Here is a 15,443-nt window from a genome sequence, read left to right as displayed (position 1 = left end):
AAGGGTCTTGCACTAGTGATTCTGCTCTTACTAGCTTGCGCCCTGCTGTGTCCGTGCCCCATATCCCCTGCAACATGGTGTGCAAAGTGCGCTGCTCAAGACTACCTGTGTGGTTTGTGGAGTGGAACATGTAAGCAACATGTTAGCAGTGCAACAATTGGGTGTTCTTTGCTGTATCTCATATCTATGACGCCATCTAGTGGTGTCTTGAGACACAGCTGTATCATCCTTGGGGCACATCTGGCTATGGGGAGAAGGAATGATGTACTGGGAGCACATCTGGCTACTGTGGAGGGGGCTATACTGGGGAGGGGGATTATACACAAGTCAATCATCTTTTCCTGGTTTCTGAGGGAAAAGTGGGTACCTCGGCTTATAAGCGGGTCAGCTTATATGAAAGTATATACGGTATATTATCTTTAAAGGTGCTAATTTAAGTTTGTTTTTACTATATACTGTATGTAGAAATTATCAGTATAAGATAATCTAAATTTGTGTGTCTATTTCAATAGGTGAGCTGTCAGTAGATGAGGTGCAAGATCCCTTCTTGGTCAGTATACACATCATTGCAGACCCTGGAGAGTCCAAATGCCTGCAAGATGCCATTGACAAGCTGCTGGCATGGATCCACCCTGAGCTGCAGCTGTTCCGTGTCTCAGAGAGGCGAGTTTCCAAGAAACGGAAGCTGAACAAGGGCTTCTCCTACCAGCCTGCTCTTGCCATCATATTATTTCTACAAGAGGAGTACGGAGAAGAGCAAATCTTACATCTTCATGACTGCTTCCAAAAACCGCCCTGGCAGTTCCATCACACGGAGCGTGTCCATGGCAAGTTCCTCCCTTACATGCCATGCAACCAAGACTTTTTCACTGTGGCCCAAGGGACCCCACTTTGGGCCATTAGACAGGTGCATTATGGGAAGGAGATTATCCGCTTTACGATCTACTGCAGCTACGAGAACTTTGCCGACATGATGAAAATGTACGAGCTGATACTGAAAAAAACAGTATGGAAGAAGAAAACGGACTTTTGTGTATTTCCCATCTACTCCAACATGGACGTTGATATTGAATTTTCTTTGAAGAGACTTCTTAAGGGACAAACTCCAGTACCTCTGGATTCCTCGTTACTGGAATTCAGAGTGAAAGACTTTGGACTATTAATTCCTCTGTTACCCAACCAGTGCAGCCCAATCAGTGAAGGCCGGTGGCAAACAGAAGATCATGATGGCAATAAAATTCTTTTACAGGTAAATATCAATGTGCTGATTGTGACCTTGCTCTTATTTCAGAATGCAGCCATGAGAGATCAGTATTTATTCTAACGACAATCCAGTCGTGGGTCTAATCAGGTGATAGGAGGGAACATCACAACAAGCCTGCCTCTTCCTGTCTGGAAATTTGACTTAAAGAGAAACTATGACCAAGAATTGAACTTTATCCCAATCAGTAGCTGATACCCCCTTTTACATGAGAAATCTATTCCTTTTCACAAACAGATAACCAGGGGGTGCTGTATGGCTGATATTGTGGTGAAACCCCTCCAACAAAGAAATTCTGAGTACGTACTCTTGGCAGTTTCCTGTCTGTGAACCCTGTTGTATTGAGGGAAATAGCTGTTTACAGCTGTTTCCAACTGCCAAAACAGCAATCAGCAGCTACATCACTTGCCAGTAGTAAAAATGTCACCATGTGATAAATGTCACAATATAAATCATGGATTTAAAATATTTTACAATGGGCAGACACTGACTAAATCATTTATACATAATTATTGTAAAAATGAAGCACTTTTTTTATTACATTATTTTCACTGGAGTTCCTCTTTAAAGAGAACCCAAGGCGATATTCAAAAGGGGGGAGAAGCATACCTGATGCAGCTCGTCTTCTGGATCCCATGGCGCTACTTGAAGATGTAAAATAAAAACAATTTCCAAGATGGCCACGACCCCGGGAAGAACTTCTGGGGTCACGGCACATCCCCAAAAACAGTGCACAAGTGGGCCTGAGCTCTGGGCATGCTCAGTAGCTCACTTTTTTTTTAACTGTGAGCGCACAAAAACATTGGAGAGGAAGTAAAGGGGTGTTCCTGAAGCCTGAGAGGGCACTCTCTAGGTGTCCCTCTCTGGAAAAGGACACCCCTTTTGTTATCGCCGTGGATCCAGTGGCCAGGAGGAACCAACAAAAGTAAGGAAAGGAGACAAAGGCATGTGATGATATCACTAACATGCCTCTGTGTCTAAATCATAGCAGACATTCCGCCTCAGGTACACTTTTTTTTTAAGCATGAACGTACTTCTGTCCTTACCTACGGTTCTACTAATTTTTTAGAGGCTGCATTCCTTCTTAGTGCTATTAATATTATTAGTGTTTAAAGTGAACCTGAGGTGAATATAATACAAAAAATTATATATCTAAGAAGAGAAAAGACTCAGTATACTGTAGAGGTTTCCCAAATCCTTCTTTCCCCCACCGTTTGCATGGGTGGACAATATTTGTCGCTCTTTCGGAGGTAAACGTAGGGGAGAGGGATTCCCTGTGTAAAACGCCCGCCAGGAGCGTTCCTACAGGGTTTCCAGAGCTGCCATTGGGCAGCTCTCCCTGGCCACGCCCCCTGCAGCTCCCCCGCCTCCTTGCACGCTGTGAATGAGTCTCTCATTCCAGCGTCGTGACCCAGAGGTCACAAAAGGGAAAGTGGACAAGGAACAGCGGAGAGCGGCGGTTTTTGCAGCTACCTGAATCACTCACCCCCCAGATCAGGTAGCCATACATTTTTTTCTTATGAGCCCACCTCAGCCTCTCTTTTAATAAAAGCAGTTTTGACAGCTGCAGACTGAAATGGAAACCTAATTTTTCATATCAAATTTGCAGCATGTCTTGTGCATGACACTTTTTTAATCAATATTTAATGAAAGTGAAAACCCTTTGAATCTCTGACTTATCTCTGATTAACTTTATTTATGGAGGTTGCATTGGATTACCTGCTGGATGGCACCTGCGCTGTCTTTTCTCCTTCAGACTGTGATATATTCCTCTTAGCTAATAACTGGTGAAAGTACCCAGCATTGTGCACTGGCGTTACTGGCTGACGTCTGTTTTCCAAGTGTTGCATTCCTTTTCTTAAACTGCCCTTTTGAAAGTTGTAAATATGATAAAGCCATTTGCTGAATATATTATTCAGGAAATCCATCAGCCACTGAAAATCTTATATTTATGAGAGGGCTGCTAGAGAAATTACCCTCCAATTAAGAGGATATGTAGAATGTGCTAAATGTATTGACAGCAGAGCTTGGAAAAATGATTACCATGCTTGTAGGAGAATAAGTCATATCCTGTGCTGCGCTGTGATGAAGGTGGGCAACGCATTTCTCCAGCGCACTCTGCATTATTCATACATACAGTTTACACTCATTATTCTTGCTGATTTGTATAGCGCCACCATATTCCCATGAATCACACCTGGGTTATTTCAAAATATACAGCATTTATACAAAGTTAGGGACACTTGAGGACCAATAGGCGTACAGCCTCACCTGAACTGAAAAAATGGGCGTGGCCATGGGTGGGGCCAAATGTACATGAACTTAGCAGCGGTGTAAGCTACGGATAACGGGCCTGCCCATCGAAATATTGGACGGAGCTTCCTGTCCTTTATTTAGATAATTTACAATCAGTATAGGCATAGATCAAAGATGTATACGCACATACAATTTTGATTGGTCAATCACTGACCCCCAATTTTCCCACCCCCGTGCAGTAAGTGGGCCAACAGACATTGGCCTCGATTCATCATTCTCTTTGAGATAACTTTTTCCAGTTTGTTAAATTACCGAATTCGAAGTTTAGCAATTTCTAGTTGTATTCATCAAGGTTTTTCCTCATTCGGTGTGAATTCGATAACAATTCGGTAAACCATTCGGTAACGTGTCGATATTCCCATTTTACAGCGGTAATTTAACACAAGGCCATAAGATTCCCATGGAATTGTGGGTAAAAGGCAGTCCTTTGAACAATACGTAGCAACATTCTGAATAGGGCTTAACACCTGGACTAGGATTCTGTAAGTGGCTTGGGACAATCCCACAATTTGATAGGAGCCTTTTCTAAAAAAAATATAGTGCAGCTAGCAAATTAGTTAACCCTGGCACTGCCTGTGTTCTCTTACAAGATGATTCAAGAGACATGCAGATGTCCTGTTATAGCAAATAAATCTATTCTCTTGCAAATTGATATGGTTCTAGACCTTATTCTTGCCCTTCTGCGCCTTTGAATCACTCTTAGCTGATACCTAACCACTTCAAATGGCTCCATCTTCTCTGTCAGCAATGATCTGACAGGAATAACGACAGAGCAGTGAAGGAGATAACTAATCCTAAATCCTAATTTAGGATTAGTTAGGAGATAACTAATCCTAAATGTAACGCTAAACCACGCCCACTTTAATTTTCATGAATTGCACTCTCTTCCGTTTTAACACATCACTAACGAATTCTTACCGAATTATTACCGAATGCTCGCTAACAGCTGTAGATAAATTTGATGAATCCTGAAATCAACTTAACGAATTCGGTATTTTACCACATGCGGGTTACTCTGATTTAGTACAAATACAATATCTACAGAAGATGCAGCTGCATGGCACAATGCATTTTATAGTTTAGGAAACTCGCGGAATCTTTAGTGATCCCCAATGCCCAAGTTACCCCCAAATGCATTGTTATTTCCACCCACTTCGGGCCAAAATTGGTTGAATGTATCAATTAGACATGCTGGGAAATCAAATCTCGGGTCGACGTGGTCGATCTGGTGCGCAGAAGCAACGGCGTGCGATATTGCGACAAATGCAACAAAACTCCTGGCGTTGCCTCCCCTCAAGGTATATGTGCCCCCCTGACCGTGCACTTATATTTTACCTGTCTGCCTAGTGCCTGCTTTGGTGCCCATCCATCTTTTGCTTCCAAATTTGCCCTCATTCACTGCTGGCGTATAGGACATGGCGTGTGTGATGTCACAAACGCTGCTCACTGCTATATGCCGGTAGCCATGTGGGGGTGCCAATGCGGAAGATGAATGTGCACCGTGACTGGTACTCAGGGGACAGGTAAAGTATAAATGCACAGACAAGGTGACACATATACATTAGGAGGGCAACGGTGTATGTAGCGTCACAAGGCTAATTCTGCTGAGCTTTCATGCTTAAAACGATCGGGAATCGGCCGTTCGATCAGAGAGAGATCTGTCTCTTGGTGGAATCTGCCCATACATTGTTTGATCTATGGGCACCTTAAAGAACAATTATCAAAGAAACTGTTCTTCTGTAAACCCCACATACCCATAGAGCTTTTAGGCAGAAACAATAGAAAGCTTTTCAGAAGTCTCTCATCACAGCCTGTGGGGAAAAATGCCTTGTTTACCAGCTGTAATTTGTGTCGGCATCGGGCTAGAGGCTAGAGCTATACCATGTAGCTAGGTTCCACTTTTATGTCACTATTCACAAAGGAATGATTTACTGTTTGTTTCTGCCCTGACAGCTTTCTCACAGATTATTATTATTATTTTTTTTTTTTATTTATATAGCGCCAACATCTTCCGTAGCGCTGTACATAGTACAAACAAATAATGGGGAACAAATATACATAAGAAATACAAGACACTGTACCGTCATGACATTGAATAGAGTAAATACAGATACATACATAGTTGATATGTGGTTGGTACATGTACATATGTTAAAATAACAGCAGTATGAGAAACACTAGGAGGAGATCCCTGCCCTTGCGGGCTTACTATCTAGAGGGTAGTGGGGAGGAAACAAAAGGGAAGGAAACACAAGGATTAGTGGGTGAGCCAGTGTGCCTTCAGTGCTGCCTATAGCAAATTACAGATCATATGAGAACATCTGAGGGATTTTTAGATACAGAGAAGGATCTGAAAAGAAGGACCTGTATTTTTTCCTTACTTAGATGCTTCACCTGCCCCCATTCAGAATGAGCTATTCCTGGCTGTAAACTGTTTAGACTGCAAATCAGAGAGAGAATGAGACAGGAACACACAGGGCTGCAGCTGATGATTATTTACAACACATTTCAAGCATATTTCTGCTTTCTATCATTTTGAACAGATTCCAGTCTCAATATTACAGCCAGTGAAGATTGTTTCTGTATGCTGGATGTTCTGCACACAGTCCTCCATAGTAATGTCCACAGTGAAAACTGTTTCCTGTAAATGTCATATTTTCTTCACATAAAACATGAAAAGATGAAAAAAAAGCCTTTGTCTTGCTATTTGCTAGTAATTAATGGAAATACATGTGGCATTTAGAATTTTAGATAATTATGATAGCTGTCCTTCAGCGTTAGCTTTGCTTTAGGTCATGTATACTTAATGTTACAAAATATAAATCATCAAAAAGTGTCTACCACTGCAACAAAACACCCTGTGCCAGCAACTGCTGCCTGCTAAGCACTGTGTGTTTACTGATGGGATGTATAATCTTCTGTGAGTAATGACAGTTGCCTTATAATTATGGACTGCCACTAATCCTACCAAATCCCTTTACCTAACAAGTCTCTGCTTTCATTATTACTAATAGTAGTAGTAGTATGGTACAACATTATTTCAGCTATAACCTGGCAGTTAAAGAGTCATATTGTTACGATGTGACAAAATTCAGACAGCACTGCAGTAAAAAATTAGGAAGTGTTACATCAGAAGAATCCTATTCCTGTGCTGTTGTTTATATTATCTGCACAGACATTGCTGTACAGCACCGCCTGCTGGACGTTCAATGTAATGCCACTAATGTTCTTCAATAGAAATTCAGAATATGGATGACGTAGTAAGAGTCTTTCTCTTATGTAATATTGTTAAGCATCAGCTTTGCAATGCTTATACTACACCACACACTACTATTTAAAGCCCAGGTAAACACAGGGAGCAAGACTTCCATCATTTACCTGAAGCATGCCTCACCTACTGAATGTTGATTGCTCTTCTTAAAGGGAACCAGAGACGAAGCACCCTTGTGTATTTTACCATGTATATCAGTAAGAACATTAGAGAAAACACTTACCATGCTCTCTGTTTCATCCTCACTGCTAAAAGTGTCTGTTAGCAGCAGTCACAAGAATCCCAGACTGAGCAATTAAATCTGGCTTTGCTGGGAATGATTATAGCTGAGTCATTATAGCAAAGCCACAAGGGGGCAGGCTTGGGCTTGAAATAACACCACAGAAGACAGACTTAGCTATAATCTTTCTGTAGCAAAGCTAGACGGAGCAGCCTGACTTCTCAGTCGGGGGTTCTTATCAGAGGTAATAACAGTCAGATTACACAGAGAACAATGAAACAAAGGGCAGATTAGGTGTTTACTGTCATGTTCCCACTGATTTATAAGGTAAAATACAAGAGGGTGCTTCATCTCTGGTTCTCTTTAAAGGACACCCAAAGTGATAGGGATATGGAGGCTGCCATATTTATTTTCTTTTAAACAATGCCAGTTGCCTGACATCCTGATGATCCTCAGCCTCTAATACTTATAGCCATGGACCCTGAATAAGCATACATAATCAGATGTTTGCCTGAAGTGCAAATTGATTTGTCGCCTTTGTTATGATGTGTACTCCAGATATTATTGATGCATGACAGATAAGCAGGACTGCCAGGCAACTGGAATTGTTTAATTGAAAGGAAATAAATATGGTAGTCTATATATGCCTCTCACTTCAGATGTACTTTAAAGAGACTCTGTAACAAAAAAAAAGTTCCCCTGAGGGGTACTCACCTCAACAGGGGGAAGCCTCTGGATCCTAATGAGGCTTCCCATGGCGGTCTCGCTGCAGCCCACGGAACACACAGCCGACAATTTGTCAGGCTGTGCAATATTTACCTTGCCTGGCTCCAGCGGGGGTGCTGTTGCGGCTCTCCGCTCGGAAATAGGCGGAAATAGCCGATCTCTGTCAGGTCCGCTCTACTACGCAGGCGCAGGAGACTTGCTCCTGCGCAGTAGAGGAGGCCAACGGCGATCGGCTATTTCCGCGTATCTCTGAGCGGAGAGCCGATACTGCGCTGGAGCCGGGAAGGTAAATATTTACATCCCCGCTGTTCAGAGGGACACAGCAAGACCGCCGTGGGACACAGGAGGGTGGGGGAAGCCTCGATTGGATCCGGAGGCTTCCCCCACCCGGGTTAGTACCCCACAGGGGAACTTTTTTTTGTTACAGAGTTTCTTTAACGCCCTTGGCGGTACGCAGTTTCTGAGGCTGCGTCCACCGGGAGGTTTTTTGCCTAAAAAATTTTTTTAAATGCTTTAGCTAGCATTTCGCTAAGCGTATGGCCAAAGTTGCTCCAGTCCCCCCATGCCCGCCGATCGCCGCCGGCTATATGTACCTCGCCACGATCCCACGAAAAGCGCAGTTTCCCGATTGGCTTCCAGTGTTGCTATGGCGATGATCGGAGATGACGTCATCGACGTCATCCGCAATCCTGATCGCCGTCATCGCAAAGCCTGGAGCCGATTGGGCAGCTGCGCCGGCGTGGGAACGCTGGGGGGTACGTATAACGGAGGCTATTGAGGGGGACCGGAGCAACTTTGTGCAAACACTTAGCTAGCAAACCGCTAGCTAAAGCGTAATGCACCGATTTAAACAAAAACGTCCTGGGGCCATGTGATCCTCCGTGGCGGCTAACCCGTATCTAGTACGGGGTTAACGCTAAGGAGGTTAAAGAATCGTATTCCTCAGTTGGACTGGGTGGATTTATCCCAGTAGAACAGTGGTCTGCTGCAATGACAGCAGTTCCACCTGGTTTGGCCATAGTCCAGTGTTAAGATGTACGCTGACTGGTAGAAGATGCGCATACATTCTAGTTTGTCAGTGGGACACAGGGCCCTGACTGAGCCAAACAAAAGCCACTGTGACTTCTATAGGAACAATCAATATGTAGAAGGTGGCACCTGCTTTACTGATAATATGTAATGGGGAGGGAACCTGGCTACAATCTTGCTGTCTGTAATATGGTGGCTGCCATCTTGTGTATTGGAAATTCCACACATGACCTTACCTATTTAGCTGAAGTTCCTGAGGTAAATCGGACTGCTGCTGCAGACACTAAGGGGTATATCTGCCTCTGCAGAAGTTTGTTTATAGTAGAGTGCTGCATCAAAGTTAAGCAGTGTTACGTCAACTTACTCGCAAAGACTCAAAGGCAGTAGACCATGAAAGATATCTGTGTCTTTGTGATCTATCTTCAAGAAGGATCACCCTTTTTTACCCCCTATTAGTTGTAGGTTACAGCACCCATCCAGTCCTGTCTCGTATATTATTGATAATTGAAAGTAAGAAGTTTAATAAATAACTGACGATCAGAAAAACAATTGGAAATCAGATCGGACCTGTCAGAAATTATCTACAGGCATTTGACATGTCTATCTGACTAGAAATTGCATGGTGTGTACTAGGCATAAGGCCATTTTTATTCTTTTTGGTGGGGGGACATACACAAGCTTCTGCTCAGGATCTCGTTCAAATGCCGTGGATTTTTTTCAAGAATGACAGCATTTAACAGCTAAGCTTTTGAAGGCTTTTAATGGCCTTCAAGAGAGCGTTGCGTTTTCTGGGCTTTTGCAGGAAGTATATGGAAAGGCTGGGCTTTTATGGGCTTTCATTGGCTTTCAGTGGCTTTTGCTGGCTTTCAAACTCCTTCTAGAAGCTGCATGTTGCTTTTGAGATGAGAGGAGATGCTGGGATCAGCTGCCAGGCTTTCATGAAAGCCTGCAAAAGCTTGTACTAAACGCTTCCATTCACTTGCATAGGACGGCAGTAGATCCCTAAAAATGTTAGGGCTGGTTCGCACGGGCTTCTGTTGAGCTTCGCTCAGCATCTCATTCAAACGTTGTGTTGTTTTTTTGGTTTTTTTTTTTTTTCAAGAATGCCCGTGTTTAACTGATAAGCTTTTAATGACTTTTGAAGGCTTTTAATGGCTTTTAGGAGAGTGTTGCGTTTTCTGGGCTTTTGGTGGCTTTTGCAGGAAGTATATGGAAAGGCTGGGCTTTTATGGGCTTTCACTGGCTTTCGGTGGCTTTTGCTGGCTTTCAAACGCCTTCTAGAAGCTGCATGTTGCTTTTGAGATGAGACAAGACTCTGGGATCAGCTGCCAGACTTTCATGAAAGCCTGCAAAAGCTTGTACTAAACGTTCCCATTCACTTGCGTGGAAGGGCGGTAGATCCCTAAAAACGTTATTTTTAAAATGCTGCGTTTAATGCCAGCAAAACGTCCGTGTGAATCAGCCCTAATAACTTATCAAAACATATTTGGGATTCATAACAGATAACAGCATAGATAATATATTTCAGAGTGCAGATACTCAGTTTTTTCCCTGCATAATATTATTATTATTTAGTATTGATATAGCGCTGACATCTTCCACAGCACTTTACAGATTATATATAGACTTGTCACTAACTGTCCCCCTGACGAGCTCACAATCTAATCCCTTCCAGTCATATATCTGTTTCTCCATGCAAGTGATCTCTAGTGAGCTGAAATTTTGCAAAAAAAATATGGAATACCTCATTACTTAGCTGTCATGAGGTATCATTTTTATGATACCTTCCTTATCCAACTGTGCTGTCCTCTCATATTTTTATAGTGGTAACTGTAACAAGAAAAAGGAAAAAGATACACACTAGGGGGAGCAATTGAGTAAATATTGAGAACATCATTGCATATCTGCTGCTGCAGCTGCTCTACATTAGAGACATGGAAATAGTCCTCAACACAACTGTGTATATACTAGAATACTCGGCTAAAAATGTTATACTGAAAATAAATAAATCTACAAAATAACCAAAATTTGATTACAAAAAAGCTGCTTAAAGGGAACCAGAGACGAAGCACCCTTGTGTATTTTACCATATATATCAGTAAGAACATTAGAGAAAACACCTACCCTGCTCTCTGTTTCATCCTCACTGCTAAAAGTGTCTGTTATCAGCTGTGATAAGAATCCTGGACTGAGCATTCAGTCTGGCTTTGCAGGGAATAATTATAGCTGAGTCATTGTAGCAGAGCCACAAGGGGGCAGGCTTGGGCTTGAAAAGACACCAGAGAAGACAGACTCAGCTATAATCTTTCCGTAGCAAAGCTAGACTGAGTGCTCAGTCCGAGATTCTTATCAGAGGTGATAACAGTCAGATTAAACGGAGAACAATGAAACAAAGAGCAGATTAGGTGTTTACTGTCATGTTCCCACTGATTTATAAGGTAAAATACAAGAGGGTGCTTCATCTCTGGTTCTCTTTAAAGTGATATAAAACTCTGACGTGACATTCTCAAATAATGTGTTTTCCTACTTTTTATTATCCATTCAGTTACCATATTTGTTTTTGTGCACAAGTAGTATTGTCTGCTTACAAATTACAAATTCCCAAAGTACAGTTTATCTGCTCTGAAAGCTGCCATTGCATTGTTATACATAGATTTTAATATATAAATACAGCAGCTATCTAGTGATAATTTCTCATATGTCTGCTTGTCAGCTCAGAACAGCTTGTTTCAGCACGTGACTGGTTTTAACTAATTGTAACAACAGAGGAATGCAAACAAATGATGATTTTATCTCCTCTTCGGATGAGGCTCATGAGCTGAAGTAGCTTTTCATTGAAAAACATAGTTCTGTGTTTAACTGTTTGAATGCTGTACTGCTAAAATGTTTGTTGTGGTAGTAGGTTTAACGTTGTAAATAATCTTTTAGAACAAATGGGAAATGCTGAGTTTCAGACCACTTTAAGGGCACGTTCACACTATGAGCGTTTGTGGGGATTTTTAACCTCCCTGGCGGTATGATTATTTCCAAATTTTAGGGTCTTTTCTGAACATTTCAGACCCTAAAATCAGGAAACAATCATGCTGCCAGGAAGCCAGCAGCAGCCCCAGCACTCGCTCATCTCTCTGGGCTCCAGCGCTGCAATTTTACCTCCATCCACCGGGTGGCGCTGTAACACTTTGGGGAGATCAATGGAGGTGATCTCACCAGAGTGACTCAGAGCCTCCGAGGACAGGAAATAGAATGGCTACCGACGTCTGGATCACCCGGGAGGTATGTAAAAGCTCCCTGCTGCCTCCATTCACTTCCATTAAGCCTCGGCGGCTAGCCTCGGGATTACTGCCAGGGAGGTTAAGCGCTTGCGATTTTAGAAATCGCACCAAGAGCACTTGTGCAATGATTCTCTATGAGAGTGTTCACATGTAAGCGTTTCGATTTCATTGAAATTGCAAACGCACTACATGTACCATTTTCTGAGCGCTTTGGCTCAATTGAAGGTATAGGGAAATTGAAAAGGCGCTTTGTATAGTGATTTCCCGAGCGCTTTTATGAATAAATACGTTGTATTTATTCATTTCCGGGTGGAAGAGTTCACATCAGTCAGGAAGGGAAAAAACGAATCGCTCTGCAAAAGCGCTTAGAAAAGTGCACAAAGTGCAGGGAAAAGTGCTTAAAAAACTCTCAATAAATCGCTTAGCACTTGCAATAGCACTGGTAATTTATAATGTGAACATGCCCTAAGGAGAACTCTATCCCCATGTCTACATAGGTTTCCTCTGGGCACTCCGGTTTCTCACACGGTCCAAAAACATACTCGGCTAGGGTGACACTTGTCCATGCAAAAAAACATCAGATTTGTTTTGTGCCATGGGCGTTTATTGTATTTTTCCAGCGTTTCCGTTTTTGTGTGCGTTTTTCATGCGTTTCTATTTGTGTTTTTAAGTAATATTCATATTTAGCAAGTTAAAAAAAAACATTCTAATTATTTTTTACCTTATTTTAGCAAAAACACTCACCTTAGGAAAGCATTGCATGCAGAACGCATGCATGCTACATACAGTATGTAGAAAGAATGAACTTGTTGAGTGTTTTTTAAAAAGCATCTAAAAATGCATTACCAATGCATTTTTGTGCAGCCATAACCTATCATGTGCGTTTTTGCATGTGTTTTCTAAAACGCATCTGATTCAAATAAGTGTGATACTGAAAGCCTCCCATGAGGAGATGAATTAGTCCAGCATCAACATGAAAGAAAGTCAGATCTGTCAGCTTTTGCTTACCTACTTTAAGTGACAGCAACATAAGAAAAAATAATTTATAATGCATTTTACTAATTTATTGCATACATTTTACAATTTTTCACAAGAGTTTCTTTAATCCCACTCATCGCTCCCAAACACTTGCTACAATGCTCTGCTAATGCTGCTGAGAACATTTAGGGAAAGGTAGGTGAGTATTCAAACTGTCACTCATGGTTTTTGAGTAGAATTTGCCTTGATGTATACAAGCAAATCAGTTTACTTTTACTCTCTGTAATACTGGCATTTACAGCAGTATGTTTATCTCCTTGCAGCAGGTCCACCACTTGACCAGGAAATCGGTGTGGAAACACCAAAGCTTCTTGTCAAGGAACATAAACGGTGTGCCACTAAGCATGGCTCCTCACCGTCGCAAGCCAAGATGTGAGAAGAATAAGCCTCATCTGAGCAATGGGCGGATTCTGAGCTTTGTTGTTCCCCAGAACAATTTCACCAAAAGCCAGGAGAAGACACAAAGCTCTAAGACCACCAGCAGCTCCTCACAGTGGTTCCAGCGCAGCAAATCCCTGTTGTGTTTGCCAACACTGAGTACATTCCCATCATGTGAATCCTTCCCCTTCAGCGAGCCTCCTCATGGCTACGGTGACGAACCCCAAACCTTTCAGATGCCTGTGTGGCACAGCAGCCCACGCATCAACATTGATGAACTGGAGGGGGCGCAGGAGACAGATGTGGATACAGGAATGAAACTTTCCAGCTCAGACTTGTCTGTTGTGTCAGCCTACTCGCCTCTCGATGGCCTATCCAGTGACTTAGAACCTTCACTTCCTTCCTGTAAAGATATCACCTCACAAAATAATGGACCGACGGCAAGACATAAGCTCTGTGAGCTTTCCTATGAGTCATTTCATTCTGTTTCTGAAAGGTCCTCCTGCTCCCTGGTGTCTTCAGTATTCCCCAGTATATCCAGCTCCACCTCCATGACAGAATTCCAGAAAGACAGCGGCAGCCATTACTGGAATACGGTGGAGATCGGCAAGCAGGCAGCAGAAACTACAAACACTGAAGAAGAAGAATTTTATATCTAGGCTTTTACTTGGTCACGTTATCAAGTGTAACATTTCCAATAAAGCAAATCTGAAGTGACACTAATCAAAAAAGATAAATACTCACCAGTGTAGAGGGAAGGCTGTGGATCCCATAGAGCCTTTCTAGTCCTATGTCTGTGGCCTCAGTCCACTGGTGTCCCTGGTGGAAATTCCACTCATTCTAAACTCCTCAGAAGGCCTCAGAAGCACTCTTGTCCCCAAGTGCTTCTGAAGACGGGTGCAGCCATAGTGCACATGCATGAGCCTGGACTTTGGCTTGTACAGTACAGACCTGCTTGTCTTCAGAAGTACTCAGGGACTCTAACGCTTCCAAAACCCTCGCGAGGAGTCAGAAAGGCCTATCCCAGTTGGTCAAGTAACTTCAATGGAGGGAGGACAGCGGGGTACTAAGGGCACAGAGAAAGGACTGGAAAGGCTCTGTAGGATCCAGAGCCTCCCCTCTACATAGGTGAATATCTATCTTGTGTAACTGTTGCTTCAAATTTGCTTCTAAGGGAACCTAAAGCATGAGGTATATGGAGGCTGCCATATATACTTCCTTTTAAACAATACCAGTTGCCTGTAAGTCCTGCTGCTCTCTTTGGCTTCAGTAGCATCTATATCACACACCAGAAACAAGCATGTAGCTAACTGGGTCAGAAAATCTGATCTTGTTCAAGGTTTATGTCAAAACGTATTAGAGACAGCAGATCAGCAGAATGGCCAGGTAACTGGTATTGTTTAAAGAGAACCCGAGGTGGGATTTAATTATGCTAGTGGGGCACAGAGGCTGGTTGTGCACACTAACACCAGCCTCTGTTGCCCCATGGTGTGCCTCCAAGACCCCCCTGCGCCGCTATACCCCCCGCAGTGCTAACGACATGCAGCGTGTCGCCAGCACAATGTTTACCTATGCCTGTCTGTTAGCGCCGCTCCCCCGCCTCCTCCGTATGGACACTACCCGCTTGCGTCACTTCCCTCCAATCAGCGGGAGGGAACGGACGCGGGCGGGTAGCGCCGATGCGGAGGAGGCGGGGGAGCAGCTCTAACAGACAGGCATAGGTAAACGCTGTGCTGGTGACACGCTGCGTGTCGCTAGCACTGCGGGGGGTATAGCAGCGCGCAGGGGGTCCTGGAGGCACACCATGGGGCAACAGAGGCTGGTGTTAGTGTGCACAACCAGCCTCTGTGCCCCACTAACATAAGTAAATCCCACCTCGGGTTCTCTTTAAAAGAAAATAAATACGTCAGCCTCTATGTCCCTCTCACTTCA

The 15,443-nt window shown here is 43.1% G+C and overlaps 1 protein-coding gene across 4 annotated transcripts in view; it reads left to right on the top strand.

Annotated features, from left to right (window-relative positions):
* The window catches only part of FAM124A (family with sequence similarity 124 member A), an 83,665-nt gene extending 68,707 nt beyond the window's left edge, over positions 1-14,958 (top strand). For all 4 annotated transcript variants that reach the window (XM_068265056.1, XM_068265055.1, XM_068265057.1 and 1 more), the window contains 2 exons: positions 513-1,249; positions 13,397-14,958. In XM_068265056.1, coding sequence (XP_068121157.1) covers positions 513-1,249; positions 13,397-14,170 — 1,511 coding nt within the window. In that variant the 3' untranslated portion in view covers positions 14,171-14,958. The remainder of the gene's footprint in view (positions 1-512; positions 1,250-13,396) is intronic.
* The last annotated feature ends 485 nt before the right edge of the window (positions 14,959-15,443 follow it).

The sequence above is a fragment of the Hyperolius riggenbachi genome, chromosome 2 (genome assembly GCF_040937935.1).
Source record: "Hyperolius riggenbachi isolate aHypRig1 chromosome 2, aHypRig1.pri, whole genome shotgun sequence".
NCBI lineage: Eukaryota > Metazoa > Chordata > Amphibia > Anura > Hyperoliidae > Hyperolius > Hyperolius riggenbachi.
The sequence above is the reverse complement of the archived record's forward strand: the minus strand, read 5'-3'. Positions and strand labels throughout refer to the sequence as shown.